Source organism: Galdieria sulphuraria (genome assembly GCF_000341285.1).
Source record: "Galdieria sulphuraria unplaced genomic scaffold scaf_42, whole genome shotgun sequence".
Taxonomy (NCBI): Eukaryota; Rhodophyta; class Bangiophyceae; order Galdieriales; family Galdieriaceae; genus Galdieria; species Galdieria sulphuraria.
This window is the reverse complement of record NW_005178433.1, coordinates 1-19,921: the sequence shown is the minus strand read 5'-3', so window position 1 is coordinate 19,921 and position 19,921 is coordinate 1. Positions and strand designations below refer to the sequence as shown.

Below are 19,921 nucleotides of genomic sequence, written 5' to 3'. Positions count from 1 at the left end.
CATCTTTAAAAGCAACGTATAACAAAAGAATGACACAAACAAACAAGAAAAAACAGAAACCCGAAGTGTGCTTCACTTGCATTTTGTTCATAGGATGGATAGTCCAATAGCAAATGGTCAACATATTGTGTGCCAATAAATAAAAATAGGCATCATTCCGAACACATCAAGTGGGCCCAACTGCAGTTGTCTCTATGCAGCAGACAACTAAGCTGTCAAACTCTGTATGGATGGATACTTCTCGGGTGCTGATTCTTGTTTGTCATCTTCTTCAAGACAAGGGAAAGCATTATCCGTATCCAAGGTTGAGTCATTATTGGCCAAAGGGTCCTTTGTATGTTTGGCAGCTGAAGCATCTTCTCCCATATAATCTTGATTAGGGAATGAGGTGTTGCTACTCTTCATATTCTTTAAATAGTCATCCACAAAAGGGCGAACGTCTTCCGATGTTTGAGCAAACTCATCCACCATTCGCATTTGCATATACCACAAAGCTATAGATGCCTCTGCAAATACTTCGACATGTTTTTTCCAACAAGTTTCCATCTTCTGAATCACTTCAGCTGTGACTGCGTGATACGAGTCTTCGGCATCTTTCAGCTTCTGTTGATTGCGTTCAATTCTAGGCTGATCTTTCCCTTTCCTCTCCAAGTTGTCCAGTTTAACGCGATAATGGTCATATCTTTCCCTCACCTTTTCTCGTTCTTTGTATTCTCTTCTAAGAACTTCAATTTCGTCACGATATTTTCTTAGCCTATTCAAAGCACTGTCTCTGACGCTATCACTCTTCACAAAAGTGAGTCTTTAACAACAGAAAGAATAACTCTTCCTTTGTTACCTTGGCAATCTCTGCTTGAGCGCTGTCGAATTTCCTCCCCGCGTTGACTCCTGCCAATATGACATCGTAATGAGGGTCCTCCTTATTGAAAATCTGACTCAATTCCTCCGAGACTTCTTTAACGTGCTGAAAAACAGCTAGCAATATCATAAGTTAGACTCACTTCTTTACTCCAATCAGGTGATCGAGTTACCTTTCCACTTGGTTGGAGTTGTATTCAATTTGGGTTCCACAGTATTTATTACACTTTGAACTTCATTCAGGTTATTCATCCAGTGTTCAATTTCAAGGTTAACAGTTTTAGGGGAGCTTCCAAACAAAGATGTTACGGGAGGCATTTTAACTCTTCAGAAAACGAACCCACGAAATTTTCACTAAACGCTCAGTCAACGTGTCTTATCCCTTCTCCTATTTGCGCTTAGCGGTGGGAAATCTCTTTGGAGTCCCTTTTCCTATTGTTGTTTAGAAAAGAATAGATTTGAAGAATCTTATAGGAAATGTGCTTTTGTAGACACAACTCTATAATTGTTATTCATACTCATATGTATATTATAAATCCAAGCTTCGATACTTTTCATTGTAACTGTGTTCAAAGTGTAGAAGTAGTCTCTTTTACACATGGCCATCCATTCATTCATTCCTCTCTTCGTGAAGCATTTACTTCTGAGGACAATGAGGACTGCTACTGTCTCCAGTACGTCACGAATATTCACCAGTCAACGTTTAAGTACAGCTTATTTGGCAGAGTTTATTCCAGCAGTTAGGGTTTCCCACCGCTTTCCCAAAATCAACAATAACGTTTGTTTGAGTTGTTGGCAGAAAAGATGGGTTGAGTTTGATTCAGATTTCCTTGGCATATCAAAAAAGAAAAGACCTGCAAGAAAATACAAGAACAGACTAGATTGGATACTTCTGGCTTCAGGAGCAAGTGAATGGAGAGATGCGGAAGCTGTGTCGTTCGAGAGTCAGCCTATAGTGCTTAGAGAACTGAAGCGAAATATCGAATACAGTGAAAATGAAACCATCAACGCTCTTCCACCCAGTCTTCACGAAAAGATAAATGTGAAAGCACTTGACGCGGAGAATCCAGACGGAGCACGAGCAGCAGGAAGAGAACTGGATAACTTAAAGGCTGCTAGAGCCAGTAAAACACTGCGTGCCTGTTGGATTTTTGTTCGAGAAGTACTTGTTGCAGATAAAAGTCTAGAGTGGAGATTGTATTTGGCACTAGTGCTCATGTTTTTGAGCAAATTGCTAAATATAGTGGTTCCTTTCATTTTAAAGCTGGCAGTCGATAGTTTGACAAAGTCCTTTCAGTCATCGATGTCGTCGACTCGTTCTGTATCTCTGGTTATGTGGTTATTGATAGGTCATGGAATAGCTCGTATTTCAGCTATTGGAACTCATGAACTACGCAATGCACTCTTTGCACGAGTTGGTTTGGGAGTTGGACGAAGAATTACTCGCGCAGCTTTTGCTTATCTTCACTCGTTGGATCTTTCCTTTCACAATAACTCACGCACAGGAGCAACCACTCGTATTGTCGATCGTGGGACAAAGTCTATTACTATGATTTTGAGAGCTCTCATCTTTAGCTTTGTGCCCTCCTTATTTGAGTTGGGTCTCGTATGTAGCATACTTTCGTTTCGTTTCACTTGGCATTTAGCTGCAGTGACTATCCTATGCTTTCTTTTATATGTTTGGTATACTGTTCATATTAACAATCAGATGGCCCGAGTAAGAAGACTCATGAATGCAGTAGACAATGAAGGCTCAGCAAAATTATCCGAATCCCTATTTAGTGCTGAGACTGTAAAGATTTTCAATAATGAGGATTTTGAATTGTTGAGATATGATATTTGTTTGTCGGCATTTGAAGAAGCCTCTGTATTCAATGAAAAGTTGTTGGCTTCTCTGAATGCTGGACAAGGAGCCATATTTTGTGTGGGACTTTCAGTAGCACTTGTTCTTTCTTGTTCTCTTTGCTTTAGAGGACTTTTATCTGTCGGCGATGTGATGATGGTTCACACAATGTTACAACAATTATGGGTACCTTTGAATTTTATTGGTTGGCAATATCGTGAATTGAAACAGAGTTTGATTGATATGGAAAATTTACTGGAACTATTCAACCGTCGACCTAAGATATCGGATAAGGAAGACGCACACGATATTGTACTGCAAGGTGGAACGGTGACATTTGAAAATGTATCATTTGCATATCCTTTGGAAAATAGTACTGTGCAAGAAACCAGACCACTATTAAAGAACATTTCTTTTAGTGTTCCTAGTGGAAAAACTTTGGCAATCGTTGGCGAAAGTGGTTCAGGGAAGAGCACCTCTTTGAGGCTGCTGTATCGTTTATATGAACCAACTAATGGTCGTATTATGGTTGATGACCAAGACATTCGTCAAATATCACAAAAGTCATTAAGAAGCTGCATAGGAATGATTCCTCAGGTATATAATCTTGCAGTCGTTCTTAGCTGAGATTGATTCATTTTAGGATACTTTGCTATTCAATGATACCATATATTTCAATATTGCATATGGAAAGATTGACTCGACTAGAGAACAGGTAGAGCAAGCTGCCAAATTGGCACAAATTCACGATACTATAATGAAGATGCCTGATGGTTATCAAACGGTGGTTGGAGAACGTGGAGCAAGACTGTCTGGTGGAGAACGACAAAGAGTGGCTATTGCTCGCTGTTTATTAAAGAATCCAACTATTTTATTGTGTGATGAAGCCACTTCTGCTTTGGATAGCAAAACGGAACAAGAAATTACGCAAGCATTGAAACAACTGGGACAAAATAGAACATGCATAGTGGTTGCTCATCGACTTTCTACCGTTGTAGACGCCGATGAAATATTGGTGTTGAGAGAAGGTCAGATTGTGGAAAGAGGGACACATATGGAACTTTTAGAAGATCCTGATAGTGCTTATGCACATATGTGGTCACGTCAACTACGAGATAAGGAAATGCCTAATAGTACAGAAACTTGTGAAGAACACGAATATTCGTATTCCAGGAATGGTTACTATTCAAAATGTGAAGAAAAGAATCTTTGGAATTCTGAGATGAACGGAAATCAGAACAAATCACCATCAACTGATCATTATAGAAATATTGGTTACCAAGGTGATCATTCTGTGCAATCAACAGATGAAACTCACATTTCAGAGAATAACAATCGATAAGAAACTTTAGTATTGTCCAGTTTCATACAACATAAATACAAGAAAAAGGAAATCAAGAAAGAAATATCTTTCTCTCTATGAGATTATCTTTCACTGAGGTTTAAGCCTCACATCCAAATTACCGGCAAAGTTTCCAATTTCATCCAAAGCACCGTAAACAGACTTGAGTTGTTGAGACAAGTCTGTTATTGTGGGTTCAGAAATAAACTGAATAAACTTAAAGTGTGCTTGTGGATATTGTGCCCGCAATGTATTCACTGCATTGTGTTCAAAGCAAGCATCGCCCATAACAATAATATGATGACAAGCAAAGGAATCCTTGTCTACCAACACAGCCTTTTCAAATTTCCAGTTGTCTGTATAAACTTGAGATATAACTACGCTCGAGGACTGCTTTTCCATCTTCTTATTCTTCCTTCGATGAAATACATCCAAAGCATGGATAGCTTTTGTCCAATTCCGATGAGCACAAAAGCGAGAAAGACTATACTTGATATAAAGTGGAGGTTTTCCTTCTTTAGAGACATTGCATAGCATATCTGTTTGTTCTGAATCCTCACAAGTTAATTGACTCAGTTGCAAGATTTCCTTTTTCTCAGTAGCTGTTGAAGAGAAAAAGTATATCATAAGCTTCAAAAAAGCTGCAGCCTTCCAATCAGAAGGACAACTGGAAATAGGTGCTCGTGAATCACTTCCAAATAAATTTCGTGCACTTATAACTAGCACCTGAAATTCTTGTATATAAGAATAAACCCTAAAAGAGAATCAACAGTCCCATAAAAATGAAAACTATGTAAACATACTTTGGCATAAAACGTTGACATGTCATTTCCACCCAATATGCATCTGCATTCGTCACAATAGCAATATGGCCACGAGCATTCAAAGCTTTTAAAAAAAGAGTTACTATCAACTCCAACTTACTCAAATGATCTCTTTCTTCCTCTGATAGCAATTCCACGCTGTCAAAAGATGCTAAAAATGTCGACGCAAATAACGTATCATCCCAATCCAGCAAAAATAGAGTGATTCCACGCTGTGAATAAGTTGAAAGATAGTCAAAGTCATTTGTATCTTCTTCAGTTGTCATCAAAGCAACATCACTAGACTCATTTGTCTGTGGTAAAGTATCTGAACGAGTCGATTGAATTGCATTCATTGCTTTTACTTTACGCATTTGAGTAGTTATCACTTCATCGTCTTGTGTTACTGCTATGTTCAACAAATTCTTTGGAATATCCTGAGCACCTTGTATCCTCTTCACACAGCTAAGGCAACGATGTTTTCGCTTCCAAAAAGTCCAAAACGATTGTGTTGCGTTGCCCTGTGTCAAATCTGCAACGTTTGTTGGAAGTGAATAGGAACGATGTCCACGTGATTTAGTCACTTGAATAGGAATAACTGAAGTAGCTTCAATATGCACCCCATTTCCTTCTAACCTATCACTTTTTCCCACATTTGTGTTGGTCAAAGTTGAGCCGAGCTCCGAAACATTCCCTTCTTCCCTCTCCACCTGCCCCATATCAACTTGTTCACTTTTAGCCTTTCTGTATTTGTACTTTCTATTTTCCGACACTTTATGTGTCTCAACATTTTCCTGTGTAGAACTTGGGACTTCAAACCCAAAAAGTCCACTTCCTAAGTGAAGTATTCTACGAACAATATGCCAATCCCAGAAAGAAGATATTACATCTTCGTATGGTTCGTCAAATCTTTCCAGCATTCTTGTTGCAGAGTTCTTTGGAGTTGTACTAGCACTGCGGTCGCTTTCGTTGTTCACTATCGGTGTCACTGCATAGTCCATCTGCAAGCATACTCTTAGTAGAAACTCTTTCTCGTTTGACCAGGAAACTAAAAGGATCCAAATAATCCCTGTGCGTGAAACCAGTACTATCACTAGGGTCCAGAACAGCTCAACTTTTGTCTCCAGTGGCTTTTGGGGGTTTTTGTGTCGTTTCACAGGAATAACGACAAAGGAAATTTCTCCCTTTTCAAAACCAATCAAAGTGTATCATCTCAGCAGTCCAATCCCTCTTCTACTGGACCGAAATGGTTCATTGCCTTACGAGTCTCTATTGTATTCTAAGAACAGTCAAATTCTCCAGTTTAGTTATTAGCTGTAAGGGAAACATTTCTTTTCAATACCTTTTTAAGAACATCATATCCCTTTGGATAGTGTTCAGTATATATATTTATAGAAGGAGTTGTCATGTTTCTTTTAAGTGATTTGTATATCCAACAACCATAGCTTTACAGCACACTGGAATCATCCATAGAATACAGAGATATAGCCATGAGTTAACTCAGTAAGAAGGAGTTGAAGCATGAGCATCTTTTCAAATGTAAATGAAAATCTTCAAGTTATTGGTTTGGAACAAAACCTCTTTTTCTCATGAAACAACACTCAATAATGAATGACAATATAAGACTGACTGACCACGTATTCTCTACTTTTCCTGGATACATAAATATGTCTTCAGTCTAAGGGAATAAGAGTTATTATAAAGATGAGAGAATGATGTTTAGAAAAGAGAATCAAAAAATAATGTTTGTACTATTGATATCATTCAACTGAGGTTCTTCCAAAATTCTGCTAAAGCGTAATTTATTGTTTAGTCCAAGTCCTTTCTATACTGTCTTCATGGCAATGTTTCTACAAATTATCGACACTTGAAAGAATTTGTTCTTGGCATCAAAATCTGTAAGACTTTATGTGGATTTCTTGATTGGGTTTTAACAGCTTCGGATTGAAAATGTCATATTTTCGTACACTTGTTAGAAAACGGGGTGTTTATTTGTCATTGGCAGCTCTAGTGACGGCAAGGTGAGACTTGCGTAATCCTTTTACGTGTTTGCGTAACGAGGATATAGGCTTTTACTGGTTAGTTCTTACGGAGATTGGTTGGACTTGTGTGTAGTGGATAGGGCTGTAGAGAAGCTTCCTCCAGTGAATAGTTTTGTTATTCCTATCCGAGATAGTTTACTTCACAATTTTACGGTAGCAACGTTATGGATGCTGCTCGTTTTATTCATTTTCACTTCTCCTAAAAAGGGTGCAGCAATATTTTTGGTATCGTTTGTTAGTTTATGGTTTCACTTGACATATTGGTTTCTCTTGCTAGTGAAAGGTTGGCTTGATGATGCAACTTGTAGTTTTGGACGTTTCATAGGTCAGCCAAATAGTATTAGCGGTCATTATTGTTACTTTACTTTTTGTTTCCTAAGTTTGACTAGTCTATTCCAAGTCAAACAACTTTATTGGAGGGACTCGAGAAGAGGAAAGCAGTTGAAAGCAACCCTGTTGTGGATATTAGAAAACTATATATCCAAGTTGTTTTTGTATACGTTTATTATTGGCAGTATAGTTACTGTTTATCGTACTTTCTTTCATGGATATCATTCTTTGAGACAAATACTTTATGGCCTTGGTTTGGGTTGCTTGAGTCATGCTTTAATGGAAACTGTATTATGGGAATATTTCATAGCAGGAAGACATGTTTTACTCATTTTAGGAATACTTGCTCTATTATCACCCAATTTGTTATTTTTCTGTACTCTTTTTTGGCCATTTCCTGTATATGGCTATCCGGTGGGTAGTAAGCAAGTTATGGGACATATAATCAACTGGCTGATTCTATTTATATCTCGAAATGCATGGACAAATGCGCTTCACCCGATGAAAAGAGGAAGACACAAAGATAGAAGTTCTTTGCGTGAACAGCATATTCAAGATATCCTGAAAGCAAATGACGAAAAGAAGTGAAACCAAAATGAACCAATGTCTCGACATTTGCGAGATGATAACAACAATAACATGCGGTTAGCGTATGGCTCCTACAAAGTAGTGTTTCCAAGTCATTCTCAAGTTTATATCCGAATACTGTCACTTGATACTTCTAAGAGTATCCATTCAAAATGATAACTCTTCAATAATAATAGTGTGATAATCTGCAGTTATCCATCAAGAATAAAGGCAATATCTATATAAGAATTCATCCAACAAATGAGTATCAATTCTTATTGTTCATATTTATTTTGTATGGAATATTCCAACTGACTATACAACAAATTGAAATAGACAAAAAACTATTCAACGGTAGTAGTAATAAGAATCGCCATACACACCATAGGGTTGTGAAGACCATACGTTTGTACGTGGAATTATACTCTTTCGACGTCGACGAACCAATAAGAATACAGCCATCGACAAAAGTATCGCTCCTAAGACGCCAGCAACGACTATCAATACAATACCATAAGTAGGTAACGTAGGACTTGTACTTGGACTTGGAATAGAAATATTACCAACTCCAGGCACATTACTCAAGTTGACACTTTTCACATCTACTGCAGGTCCAAAACCAATGCGAGAATTGACACGATCAAAAACGGTATAATAATTTTGTAACAAGACATCACCTAGAATGGATGAAGAACCTCCGGACGACTGAATACCAAACATGTAGTTTCCATCTCCAACAGATACCAAATAACTATCAGGAGGAATGGATACTTTTACACTACCAGATAATTGAATATCGACATTAGGGAGACTAGAGATATAACTAGAGGACAAAGAACCAAGCAAAGCTCCCTATAGTATATAACAACAATCATATCCATTAGCAATGATGAATATTATAGATAGATTACTCTTCTCACCAAACTGTCCCAAAAGGAGTTATTATAGTGGGATTGAAAGTACTTGACTAGATCATTGTAACAAGTTTCTGGTAAATAAACCAAGGTAGTTCCAGTATCTACAACTGCTGTGAAACTCGTTTGGTATACATCGTCCCCATCTACTGAAACACTACTCACTGTCTTTATAATATTAGTCGGTAATATAATATCATGGAAATCGTAGCTACTTACCACTTCATAATAACCAGGATCACTTTTCAACCACATTTCAATTTTAATTTCATCAAACAAAAACCTATGGAATGACCTTACCTGGATGGCATATCTGTATAAGATATGCTCCCATTACTGAAATTTCCATCGACACCTCCAAGAACCAAAACACCATTGTCAGGATTGAGAAGAACAGAAAAGACATTGGCAATTGATTTCTGCTGTACAATCGCATCGAATAGGGGAGTAACACAAGTAGGATTGCAGGCTAACTGACTAGAAGCCATACCAAGAATACCACTAACTGAAGTAGGCTCGAAATCTAAAAAATAGTTTACCAAAATACTGCATGATATTCAGTCAACTTACCAGAAGAAGAGTTTAGAATTCCTCCAAATGTTGTATAGACAGAAATATTCGAGATGGTAACTGTGCCCTTTACTAGTGCTCCTGAGGCAAAGCCACTTCCATATTCTACCAGTACTCCACACAAAGATGGATCTTGTTTAGAACAACAGGATGAGGATTGCTGACAGCAGTCACTTGAACTGCAAGAAACAGAAGTCAATCCATTCAGTTGAAGTTTCTTATTCGCTTGGCAGTGACTGCAGTTGGTAGTGGAAATCAATAGATTGGAGCTTCCGGTGTCCAGTTGGACATAAAAACTCTCTCCATTGACTTGTAAGGATACATAATATTCCGCCACTAAAAGAATAGCTTAGTTATTGAAAAATAAACAAAGTCTTCAACTCACTGTTGACCACATTTCCCAAAACCACTTGTTCAAAGTATCTCTTTACTCCGATGCCGCTCTCTTCAGTTTGAAACCGCGGCGAATCTTCCCAGTCATTGTTCTTTTGAATAACCCGTTGTTCCAGTTGCCGAAACAAATTCTCTCTGTTGTTTCCAAGCAAGTGTCTTTTTCTACTTTCACTAGTGAAGATATTTCTCAATATGTCTTGCCTTCCAAGAGGCACACGGTAGGCCAAAGGAATGACAAGTATTTCATCGTTATCCATTTGTTTCCGGACAACGTTTTGTCGTGGCTCTAAAAATAATTCGTTTCCCATTTGTATCAATGTTCGTTGCCTGAGAGTGTTGTAGCAGTTGTTGGTTCGTGAAGTTTGTCCCCCAGACGGGCAACATAGAACCAAAAATAGAAAAATACCCGGTAGTAGCCTTAACATATGAGTTGCCAAGGACACCCAAGACATAGATTCATTCTGTTCTACTTTTTTCCTAGACAGCGTTTTCATTAAACCTTACAACCAACCAACGAAATTCACAAATACGGCTATGATCTTTGATCAGAGCAATTTTTCCAGAAATGCATTATAATTCCACGGACTTCCTTTCCTTTCTGGGCATCTTCATTGCTCTTTGGATATCCACATCTGGGTTGAGATGTTTCGAGTGAGGTGCTTTTAAAGTTTAAACTGGGAAAAGTTTCAGTAGAGCATATTCCATCTATACAAGTTAGACTCATTCAAGCATGAGTTGTCATCAAATGAAAAGAAAATAGTTTCATAAAGAGGTCCATCAGTTTCTTCTCATTAAGCAGTTGATTATTTGACAGTTTGTGAATTTGAACAGTATTCAAAGATGGAGCAATATACAATAGGAGGGAACTCAAAACTTGTTTCGAGTTGTGTTACTAAAGCCTCCTTAATTATCCATCCTTCCATTCCATTCCATTGGATTTGAGGCGGCCGATGAAAGAAATGGAAAAGATAAATACCGTTGGCTTCGTAACAGATAAAGTAGAATACACAAAAAATAACAAGTTCAAAATTGTCCGTGGAAAGAGGAAATACTTGTCGTTACAACCAACTAGAAGACTTTCTTCCCTACAGTGTATTGTGGAAAACGGAGTAGCTTCTCCCAACTGTTCAGGAAAAGTCGTGGATGTAAAGCAGAAGCAACCTTTGACTCCGAAAGATTGGTCAGTGTCTTCTTGGAGAAAGAAACCTGCAAAGCAACAACCAATATATCCCGATCAAGATGCAGTGGAAAAGATAGTTTCCCACATCAAGCACTTACCACCTTTGGTACAAGCAGAAGAAGCAAAATTGCTACGTTTTAGATTAAGTGAAGTATGCAGAGGAAGAGGGTTTGTGTTACAGGGAGGCGATTGTGCAGAATCTTTAGAAGAGAGCACTGATGGAGTTCGAGATACCGTGCGCGCTTTGTTTAAGATGGCAATGATTCTCATGTGGGGCAGTTTAGAACCCGTTGTAAAAATTGGACGAATTGGCGGCCAGTTTGCAAAGCCTCGAAGTGAAGATTGGGAAGAACGAGATGGCCAAAGATTACCTTGTTATCGTGGAGATATCGTGAATGGCGCTCCTTTTGATTTGGTTAGTAGGATTCCTGATCCTCGTAGAATGTTAGCTGCATATCAGCACTCTGCAGGGACCACTAACCTTGTGAGGGCATTGGCTTCTGGAGGATTTGCAGATCTTCGAAATGTAAAGTCTTGGGGAATGGATTGGGCTTCCAACACGGAAAAAGGTAGGGCTTATTTGGATACTGCTGAAAGAATTGAAGAAGCAGTTCGTTTTTGGGAAACATGTGGAGTGAGTGTGCAGGATCCTATTATTTACTCCACTGAAGTATTTACCTCTCACGAAGCCTTATTGTTACCCTATGAAGAAGCTTTATGTAGAAAAGACCCTTTAACAGGCGATATGTATGCCACTTCTGGAGCTTTTATTTGGATTGGTGAGAGAACGAGGGATTTGGATGGAGCACATGTTGAGTTTGCAAGAGGAGTAGCTAATCCAATTGGAGTGAAAGTGGGATCTGGAATGAAAGTTGATGAACTTTTGTGTCTTTGTGATATTTTGAATCCAAGAAATGAAATGGGAAGACTTACATTAATAACGAGGATGGGATCGAAGAATTTAGCTTCCAAGTTACCGTATTTGGTTCGAGCACTGAAGAAGGAAGGGAAAAATGTGGTATGGATAACAGATGCCATGCACGGGAATACTTACAAGACAAGTTCTGGAGTGAAGACGAGGTCTTGGAATCATATTTTAGAAGAAGTTCGAGACTTTTTTGCTGTCCATCGAGCAGAAGGTACTCGAGCAGGCGGTGTTCACTTTGAGATGACTGGTAAGGAAGTGACCGAGTGTGTAGGAGGTATGGTAGATTTAAAAGCGGAGTCTTTATCTGAGAGATATGAGTCATTGTGTGATCCGCGTCTCAATCTTTCACAAAGTTTGGAACTTGCGTTTGAAATTGCAGAGATATTGAAGAGACAACGACAACACAGCTGATGATATTTCATTTTCCCATTTTTCGAACGAATAAAAAGACTTTGAGTTGGGCAATGAGAGTGTATCTTTTGGAACATGATTCCTAGGCATAGTAACCATTGTTTGGAGAGAAGATACGCTATCGAACCAAATGCAGAGATATCCATCAACGACGTTATAGAGCGAGACTTTGAAGACAAGTCTTACCTTTCAGAGTTGGAAGAACAAGACGAACTACAAAATGAGTTTCAAAAATATTTTGTTCCTGCTCAAGAGACCTCCAGAAATTATAAAAACACAAAGAAAGCTAAAAATTTGGCTTGGTGCAACTTTATAGAAAAGAAAAAGATTTCGGACCCTCAATATGTAGACACTAGAAGAGCAAGGGAGAGAGAGAGACTACGGAAGAAACGTGAAAGTAAAAGACGAAAGCAGAAGCAACGGTCCGTGGAGGATGTCTCTAAGGGGGACTGGGTCACAAGTATTCATTCTTTGACTCATAGGGGTCAACTACCAGGAGTCGATTCTTCGAGTCAAGTCCGCAAATTGGATATTCAAGAACAGCTTTGTGTAACAGAAGAGCGAATAGGACACTTCAAACGACTAGTATGGGAGAATGTGAAAACTATACAGGATGACAATATGACAAGTTCTGTTTCTTCATCATCCACGTTAGAAAATGTGAGGGAAGCTGTGGTTATATTAGAAAGTGCGGAACGGAACGTGCATTGGCTATCTAAGCAATTGGAGGATTTCACAGCAGCTGTTGACAATCTCTCACAAGTTGTAGAAACGGCTTGTGATAAGGTGGAATCCTCACTGTTACTACATCACACGCAAAATCGTCATCTCCATCACTTGTTGAGCTGAAATATCTTTTGGTTGTTGAGGGGTGCACAATTTGGGGGGCATTTTGGGTGGCTCACAACCCAAGGCTAGTAAGCGAAAATGTCGGATGCTTCAGAAAGTGTTCTTGTAGAAACAAGATACTCTGCCTGGAAAAATGGAGCAAGGAATGTGTTTGAGGACCATGACACCAGAAACCAAATGAAAAAATCAAATAAATTAAACAAAGGAAACTTAGACAGTGTCGCAAACCAAAGTAGCCATGGCTTGAGAAGAACACACAGTTGCCCTCTTTTCTTGTTGTTGAAACAGGATGCTTTGGAAGGGAAAAAGGTTCGTACACGCTAAACTACCAACTTTGTCATTCAAACCACGTTTTAGGTTCGTCTGGGTCGAGGTGCCTTGGAATATTTGCGACATAGACAAGAAAGGAGTTTAAGCAGGAGTTTTTCACAGAGCGACTTGGCCACCATCAAAGAAGTCGAAGAAGAATTGGACGAGGCACTGACAAGTGACTCTGCTTCACGAGTGTTCTCAGACAGTCAGAAGAACAGCTGGTGCCATCAGTCCAAGTTGTCAGAAGCTTTGCATCTTACAGGTGAGAGTAGAAAGGAACTGGTGGAGAACGCAACCAAAATGAATAGTACTGGCTCATCACGTGTTTCTCGAAGAACTTTGGAAAAGTTGGCCGAGGACTATTCAAAGCGAAAGATTGTTGATGTTCGCTCACAGTTACCTCCTCTACCTCGTATTCGCAACTCATCATCGTATGAACAGGGCCGTGGTATTTTAGAACAGTCAAGAAATAGGGCTTATGAACTATCTTCAGGAAACAATATATCTGCAGTCCAAACACAAGAGAATAATGTTAGTTCGTATCATACATCATCTGCCTCTGTGGAACCTGACTATTATTCCATGTATCATGGGGTATTTGTTGCAAAACCAACCTGTTATTCAAATAGTGATAGAAGCGGAACAAATGTTTCTGTTTCTGCTGAAAGTGAAAATCTAAACAGAAATGTCTCTAATCAGGTCGAATCAGTCTCAGAGAAAGATTCGTCTTCAATGGTTGAGAGCGAAAATGTTGGAGTAGCAACCGAGAAGTTCCAACATCTTGGTTCGGATTTTTTATCAGTACAAGGCAAGTTAAATGTGGGAAGGACACTATGGGAACCTCCTCTTGTATGGAAGGTCCCAGAGCAACACCTGTGGACAGGTCATGATGTAAGGACTAACGATTATGGAGGTTGGTGGACTGAAAGATGGGGTTGTAGTTTAGACAAAACCTATCGTTTTGGAGGTAAGTGGAGATGATTTATATAGAAATAAAACGAATTGCTAATGTGCTAGATAAATATGGAGTGGATGATGATGGTTCTGCGTGGGCTGAGTGGTGGTTGGAACGGGATCTGGATATAAAAGGTACGTCTATTGCCTTATGAAACTGTTATGATTATGTCAACAATTGATTTTAAGAGGGAGAAGCTACTTTGTTTGTGAAAAAGGGAAGGCGATGGGGTTACAATCAAAAGAATGAGAGTTGGATGGAAACTTGGCGCATGACAGCCAATGGCACATACTATACGGAGTTCCAAATGCTTCCACCGAGTCAATTTTTGGATTTGTGAGAGATGTGACATGCATTGAGGGTTTTGTGTCTGTACGTTTACAAGAGTAATAATATTATTATCTTCCAAATAAATGGTTAACTTGAATGCTGGTGGGAATATTCTCAATTTATGTCATTCCAGTTGCCTGACTGAACAAAGGCAAGGTTTTTGTCTTCCCTTTCTTCTTTCTCATTTGAAACGACATCATTCAGCGGTTTCACTGTAGAAACCAAAGCTTGTCTAGCTTGTTTGCTACTTGACTTTTTAGAAGCTTCAACAGAAGCAGCACTTGCAATTGAATCTATAGTCATAGCAGTAATTTTAGCTAGTGAAGGTGACGAACTAACAAGGGCGACTCATATGTCTACTTTTTGAATCGTTTGGACAACCAAGTTGAAAGTGTTCAACGTATATTTGAGCTACACTTAACCCGTCCTTATTATCTCGTTCTAGTGAACTGAGAGCCGTGTCTTCTTTGGTTGTCATTACAGGAAGCCCTTCGTTGTGCAAAACCAAACCAGTATAGGCACAAATTACCTCCGAAGCGTGGATATTTACCATAGTGAGACAATTTATGTCTGCAAACTTGAGTTACTGAGCTTTGAAGAAGTCGGAATAAAACGATAGGAATAGAATGAGAGATAGTTGAGTGTTTGAATATATATCTTCATGAGGTTCCCAAATCTTTATAAATTTCAATATGTTAATTTGTACTCTTATTTCTGAGACATTGCTTGAAATCCACCATCAGATTTCGTTCCTTCTCTCTCTCCCTCTACTTCTACTACTCCAAAAGCGTTTGGCTCAAGTTGCCAGTGGAAAATAAGTCTATCTTTCGTTGCTGGACAGTCCATTTGTCTAATGAACAGTCATGAAATTTATTTTGTACAAGTTAGTTGTGTTCGATTCCCTGGTAGTGATTGGTAACCTAATTGCACTAAAATTGCCAAGTGTACATTGGAATATCTTTTCCTCTTTGTGGGAGATTTTTGGCTGTGTGAGGATTTCCTCTTATGGCAGGCCAGTCAACCTTTTATATAGTAGGTGAACTAGACTACAGGACTTGTTGTAATAGTTTTGCAACGTTGAATAACAGATTTCGATCTTCATATTGCTATCCATCCTTGGGAAGATATGGGGGGCAAAGTGAGAAGAAACGTGTTGTCCCATATTATGGATCAATGTATGGTTATTTTCAACTCCGCCAAAACCTCTGTTGTATTAGTAGACGTTGCTTTCGTTCAAACGGTCAAGCAGTTGCGCAATCAAGATTCTTGCACATGTCTTCTATTGAAGATGTTCCGGAAAACCTCCCGTCCACTTTTCCTACAGGTTTGACACTAAGTCAACAGTTATTGTTTCGCAGATATGTCGAAGAAGTGAAAAGTATGACTCCTGCACAATGTCAGTCCATGATCGTAGAATTGGTAAAGCAGACCATGTTGAAGGTAAGTTCATATTTGTCTTCCGAATATCCTAAACTAAACGGTAACCTTTGATCAGGATAATATTATGCGTTCGTTATTAAAGCAACCTGAAGTAAGTCTTACTTCTCAATTACCTAGTCCTGAGGAATTCCAGTATTGGGATGGTGACCCATATGAGTTGGATATCAGTGGTGATATGATTGAGCCTTGGCCTGGTTTCGACCCAGATACTTTAAAAAGAAAGGCAGAGGAAGAAAACGAGAAACAAGACAAGTCCTTATATCCTGATTGGACCAAAGAAGCGACACCAGACGAGGAAGATTGAATAGTTACTAAGTATCTGATAAAGGTATTGCTAATTACTGTGAACTTGAAAGCTGCGGCTATAGTTCAACTTTGATTGACTGTGAGAAGGCTTCGCTTACAAGTGAATTGATATTTTACAAGTTTTTTTGTTGTGCCTAATCGACATGCGAGTTTCAGAAATCTGGTGTTTCTTTCCACTTAGTTGCACAAAGCTTTTCACCCTTCATTTTCTTCCATGTTGTTTGTTATGTTGCACTTGTGAGATCAAGAAGCCTCAGAACTAGAGAGAATCTTGCATAAATTTGAAAAATTCTCAGGATAATATACAATAGAATTTCATACAGAGACAGTCATTGTAAGAAATCTCTTCATATTTCCATTTGTTGGAAGCTTTGAAATCAAAGCATTTCTCGATGAATCCGGATCGAGAAACTGGTAGAAAATGAGGAACCCACGTTATCGTTGCTTACAAAGGTGGTTGCAAACTTATATAGACGTCAAGCTTATTCCCGTGTATTTGTTACTTTATGCAGTCTATAGAAACAGAAAAAGCATCGGAAACTTCTTCCGCAATTGGCAGCATACTATCCAACAACTAGCTCACGCCATAAACAATAGCAGTGACTGTCTTTTGAAAGCTACCAACGACCTGAAGAATTACTTACAAGGCAATGGCTCGGAAGAAGTAAGTTTGACAACTTTGACTATTCCAGAACTGATAAACTATTTTCAAGGTTCCTGCTAGTTTTGTTCGACTACTTCGTCTATTTTCTAGCCCCGAGTTTGTTGTTATCTTTCGAAATGTTTCTTCAGGAGCAGCTCAAGGAGTTTGTCGGGAATTGATAAGTCGTGAAAACGATAATAGAAAGAAGAATTCTAACGTCACAAAAGGGCCCAGTGAAAGACTTGCTTCGTTGGTGAAGATACTGGAAGTCTTTACAACCCCAAGTGGAGAACAATTAGTGTCCTTGATTATCTCTACTACAGTGAGAGAAGGTTTAAGTGCAGTTTTTGAAAGATATGACCGCGAAGCTGCATATGCATTAAAGAAAAGGAGGAACGGAAATAATAGACTAGTCGAACTGGGAGGAAATAACAAAGACAAGGAGCAAACAGATGACTTTCCTCCCGTTGTAAAGGCCCTTTTAGATATGGCTTTAAGCGATGAAGGTCGAAAGTTCATGATTGACTTGGCAGTTGCTATTACTGCGACTGCTGTGCCTCTGGCGTTAAAAAGTACTCAGAAACGTTCTGGCTATCCCGTAGCTAAAATAGAACGCTCTCATAGAGCGGATAATATACAGTTGACGACAGGCATGAAGACTCAAGAAAATAGTCATACAGTAGAGAGTCCTACCAGTCCAACTAAGAAGCACGAAAAATCTAATTCATTCATATTGCCATTCTTTCGAAAGCAAAATACTGAGGAATTCACCTATGCATTGAATGAGAAACAGACGAGAAGTAACGAGCAAAGGTCTTCGCGGGGTACCTCAGCCCCAGGATTTCTTGACAAGGCGGCCAAGTTCTTTGGAAAGAGTGACAATAAATGCTTGTCTCAAGAAATCGGACAGAACGATTTTCACGTACAGAATTCAGTCACTGATATCGAAACTTGCAGCACGGAAACATCGCAACCATCTTTTCCTGAGAAACTGCTCCAGTCTCTGCTGAAAGACCATGAGTTGGTAGGTTCTTATTGTATATCAGAATTTTCTTTTGTTAAACATTTCGTAGTTGAAGGAATTGACCAAAACTGCATCATTTGAAGTCATCAGAAGCTATTTATTGACCTGTTCTGAATTGGACAGTCAAAAAGCGAAGACAAGTTCTTCGTCTATAGGGTCGTTAAACTTTTTCCATGTTGGAACACTGTTGAGAAAAGTTTCGATGGATCTATATTTTCAGTGGCTACGGAACGGGTGCATTGAGCCTCAGTGGTTATTCTGGTAATAGAAAGTTATGATTACGAAAAATTCAAGTATCCAGCACACACATATATATTTATTAAATCAATCAACATAGAAAAGCAACAGCCTACAGATTGCCTCTTAGGGCCTGATCCCTTTCAATAGCTTCAAACAAACTCTTAAAGTTGCCAGCACCGAAACCAGCGTGATTATGACGCTGAATGATCTCGATGAAGAATGTTGGACGATCTTGAAGAGGCCGAGTAAAGATTTGCAGTAAATATCCTCGATCATCAAAGTCAACCAGGATGCCCAATTTCTCAATCTTCTCCAAGTCTTCTTTGACCTAAATGAATATGTGGTAAAGCTTCTAAATCAATGAGATAAACAAACTGTTGCTTACTTTTATAGATGCATTAGCAAGCCTACTCTTCAAATCTTCATAGTATGTCTTCGGAACTGAAATGAAACTGACACCTCGTTCACGCAGTGATGTAATAGCACCAATAATATCCATAGTATGAAGCGCAATATGCTGAATGCCTGGACCTCCATAATAATCGACAAACTCCTGAATTTGGCTCTTTTTCTTCCCAGGCGCAGGTTCATTCACTGGCATCTTGATTCTTTCTTTAGAGTCAGTTACTACGATGGAACGTAAAGCTGAATATTCTGTATGTATCTGCTTGTCATCCACTGACCAGAAACGATGAAATCCGAGTGTACTGGTGTACCACTCAACCACACGTTCCATCTCACCATCAGGCTGATTGCTGACACAATGATCAATTACTTGAAGAGAAGGCCTCGGAAGAGCTGAAACTAGTGGGTCAACAGTGAGCTCTTTGTATCCAGGTAAGAATGGCCCTTTGTAGTTTTTGCGTTCTATCAAACTGTGGTGCATATCTCCATAACCTGCATAAATAGTTGCTACAACAACTTCTCCATTTTCATCCGATAATTTCTGAGGTTTCTGAATAACTTTAGCACCTCGTTTCACGACTTCCTGAAATGCTGTCTCACAGTCATCAACCTAACAGAAGTGAGACCTTAAGTGAACCTCTAAGCCATCCTAAGAAAATAAAAGTTTTACCTCGAAAGCCAAGTCCTTTACACCATCTCCGTGCATTTGTACAAATTTCCCAATATCATGTTCTACTGGTTCTAAAGAACTAGAAAAAGCGAACATTATTTTGTCATGCTTGACCACTTGTGTCATAACTTGTCTACTGCCGGTCTCCAAACTCTTGAAACAGCAAGGCTCAAAACCAAACCTTGTAATGTAAAAAGAAGCAGCTTGTAGTGCGTTACCGACCCAAAAGTGAACGTGGTCGAAGCCTCTGAACATGGAGCCAATAAACATACTATCGGTACCGTTTGTGCTACTCATCCTTCTAGCCGACGAATAGAAATGTATTGATACTCAAATTTCCAGTGTTGTCAAGAAGACACTTCCTTGGACAATTGTTAAAAGTATAACCCTCAAAAAGAAATTTTCGCTTCTTCTCGTGACTGCCGCCATGGCTTAGTGGCTAAAGCGTTGGTCTTGTAAACCAAAGATCCCGAGTTCAAATCTCGGTGGCGGCTTGTTTCATTATCGGGCTTGTTGATAGATACGACTTCTGGAAGACTATTCTCAATTTTTGTTTTATTGCAAGT

General features: G+C 39.0%; 11 protein-coding genes and 1 non-coding gene across 12 annotated transcripts; 8 read left to right on the top strand and 4 right to left on the bottom strand.

Moving 5' to 3' along the window:
- Gasu_45430 (uncharacterized protein) lies at positions 1-1,271 on the bottom strand. The gene is made up of 3 exons (XM_005704341.1): positions 1,032-1,271; positions 839-975; positions 1-786 (listed from the first exon to the last, which is right to left on the bottom strand). The coding sequence occupies exons 1-3, from the start codon at positions 1,174-1,176 to the stop codon at positions 208-210; spliced, it is 861 nt and encodes a 286-aa protein (XP_005704398.1). The 5' UTR covers positions 1,177-1,271; the 3' UTR covers positions 1-207.
- Positions 1,272-1,491: 220 nt separating this feature from the next.
- Positions 1,492-4,094, top strand: Gasu_45420 (ABC transporter, subfamily B, ATP-binding & transmembrane domain). The gene is made up of 2 exons (XM_005704340.1): positions 1,492-3,298; positions 3,345-4,094. The coding sequence occupies exons 1-2, from the start codon at positions 1,511-1,513 to the stop codon at positions 4,041-4,043; spliced, it is 2,487 nt and encodes an 828-aa protein (XP_005704397.1). The 5' UTR covers positions 1,492-1,510; the 3' UTR covers positions 4,044-4,094.
- Positions 4,095-4,100: 6 nt separating this feature from the next.
- Positions 4,101-5,851, bottom strand: Gasu_45410 (uncharacterized protein). Its single transcript, XM_005704339.1, has 2 exons — positions 4,847-5,851; positions 4,101-4,797 (listed from the first exon to the last, which is right to left on the bottom strand). Exons 1-2 carry the CDS (start codon positions 5,845-5,847, stop codon positions 4,134-4,136), a joined length of 1,665 nt encoding a protein of 554 aa, XP_005704396.1. The 5' UTR covers positions 5,848-5,851; the 3' UTR covers positions 4,101-4,133.
- Positions 5,852-6,701: 850 nt separating this feature from the next.
- Gasu_45400 (uncharacterized protein) lies at positions 6,702-8,030 on the top strand. The gene is made up of 2 exons (XM_005704338.1): positions 6,702-6,867; positions 6,915-8,030. Exons 1-2 carry the CDS (start codon positions 6,797-6,799, stop codon positions 7,804-7,806), a joined length of 963 nt encoding a protein of 320 aa, XP_005704395.1. The 5' UTR covers positions 6,702-6,796; the 3' UTR covers positions 7,807-8,030.
- A 10-nt stretch (positions 8,031-8,040) lies between these two features.
- Positions 8,041-10,221, bottom strand: Gasu_45390 (aspartyl protease). The gene is made up of 6 exons (XM_005704337.1): positions 9,655-10,221; positions 9,270-9,605; positions 9,000-9,222; positions 8,919-8,940; positions 8,706-8,867; positions 8,041-8,637 (listed from the first exon to the last, which is right to left on the bottom strand). The coding sequence occupies exons 1-6, from the start codon at positions 10,154-10,156 to the stop codon at positions 8,134-8,136; spliced, it is 1,749 nt and encodes a 582-aa protein (XP_005704394.1). The 5' UTR covers positions 10,157-10,221; the 3' UTR covers positions 8,041-8,133.
- Positions 10,222-10,581: 360 nt separating this feature from the next.
- Gasu_45380 (3-deoxy-7-phosphoheptulonate synthase) lies at positions 10,582-12,246 on the top strand. The gene has a single exon (XM_005704336.1). The coding sequence runs from the start codon at positions 10,613-10,615 to the stop codon at positions 12,179-12,181; it is 1,569 nt and encodes a 522-aa protein (XP_005704393.1). The 5' UTR covers positions 10,582-10,612; the 3' UTR covers positions 12,182-12,246.
- Positions 12,247-12,251: 5 nt separating this feature from the next.
- Positions 12,252-13,066, top strand: Gasu_45370 (uncharacterized protein). The gene has a single exon (XM_005704335.1). The coding sequence runs from the start codon at positions 12,257-12,259 to the stop codon at positions 13,028-13,030; it is 774 nt and encodes a 257-aa protein (XP_005704392.1). The 5' UTR covers positions 12,252-12,256; the 3' UTR covers positions 13,031-13,066.
- A 5-nt stretch (positions 13,067-13,071) lies between these two features.
- Gasu_45360 (uncharacterized protein) lies at positions 13,072-15,327 on the top strand. The gene is made up of 4 exons (XM_005704334.1): positions 13,072-13,339; positions 13,388-14,309; positions 14,360-14,431; positions 14,486-15,327. The coding sequence occupies exons 1-4, from the start codon at positions 13,109-13,111 to the stop codon at positions 14,635-14,637; spliced, it is 1,377 nt and encodes a 458-aa protein (XP_005704391.1). The 5' UTR covers positions 13,072-13,108; the 3' UTR covers positions 14,638-15,327.
- A 144-nt stretch (positions 15,328-15,471) lies between these two features.
- Positions 15,472-16,668, top strand: Gasu_45350 (uncharacterized protein). Its single transcript, XM_005704333.1, has 2 exons — positions 15,472-16,067; positions 16,123-16,668. Exons 1-2 carry the CDS (start codon positions 15,633-15,635, stop codon positions 16,369-16,371), a joined length of 684 nt encoding a protein of 227 aa, XP_005704390.1. The 5' UTR covers positions 15,472-15,632; the 3' UTR covers positions 16,372-16,668.
- Positions 16,669-16,681: 13 nt separating this feature from the next.
- Positions 16,682-18,166, top strand: Gasu_45340 (uncharacterized protein). Its single transcript, XM_005704332.1, has 2 exons — positions 16,682-17,037; positions 17,087-18,166. The coding sequence occupies exons 1-2, from the start codon at positions 16,795-16,797 to the stop codon at positions 18,119-18,121; spliced, it is 1,278 nt and encodes a 425-aa protein (XP_005704389.1). The 5' UTR covers positions 16,682-16,794; the 3' UTR covers positions 18,122-18,166.
- A 68-nt stretch (positions 18,167-18,234) lies between these two features.
- Gasu_45330 (4-hydroxyphenylpyruvate dioxygenase) lies at positions 18,235-19,751 on the bottom strand. The gene is made up of 3 exons (XM_005704331.1): positions 19,356-19,751; positions 18,666-19,295; positions 18,235-18,608 (listed from the first exon to the last, which is right to left on the bottom strand). The coding sequence occupies exons 1-3, from the start codon at positions 19,650-19,652 to the stop codon at positions 18,390-18,392; spliced, it is 1,146 nt and encodes a 381-aa protein (XP_005704388.1). The 5' UTR covers positions 19,653-19,751; the 3' UTR covers positions 18,235-18,389.
- Positions 19,752-19,776: 25 nt separating this feature from the next.
- On the top strand, positions 19,777-19,849 carry Gasu_nc0078. The gene has a single exon. It is a non-coding gene; the product is annotated as a tRNA-Thr (tRNA).
- Positions 19,850-19,921: the final 72 nt, after the last annotated feature.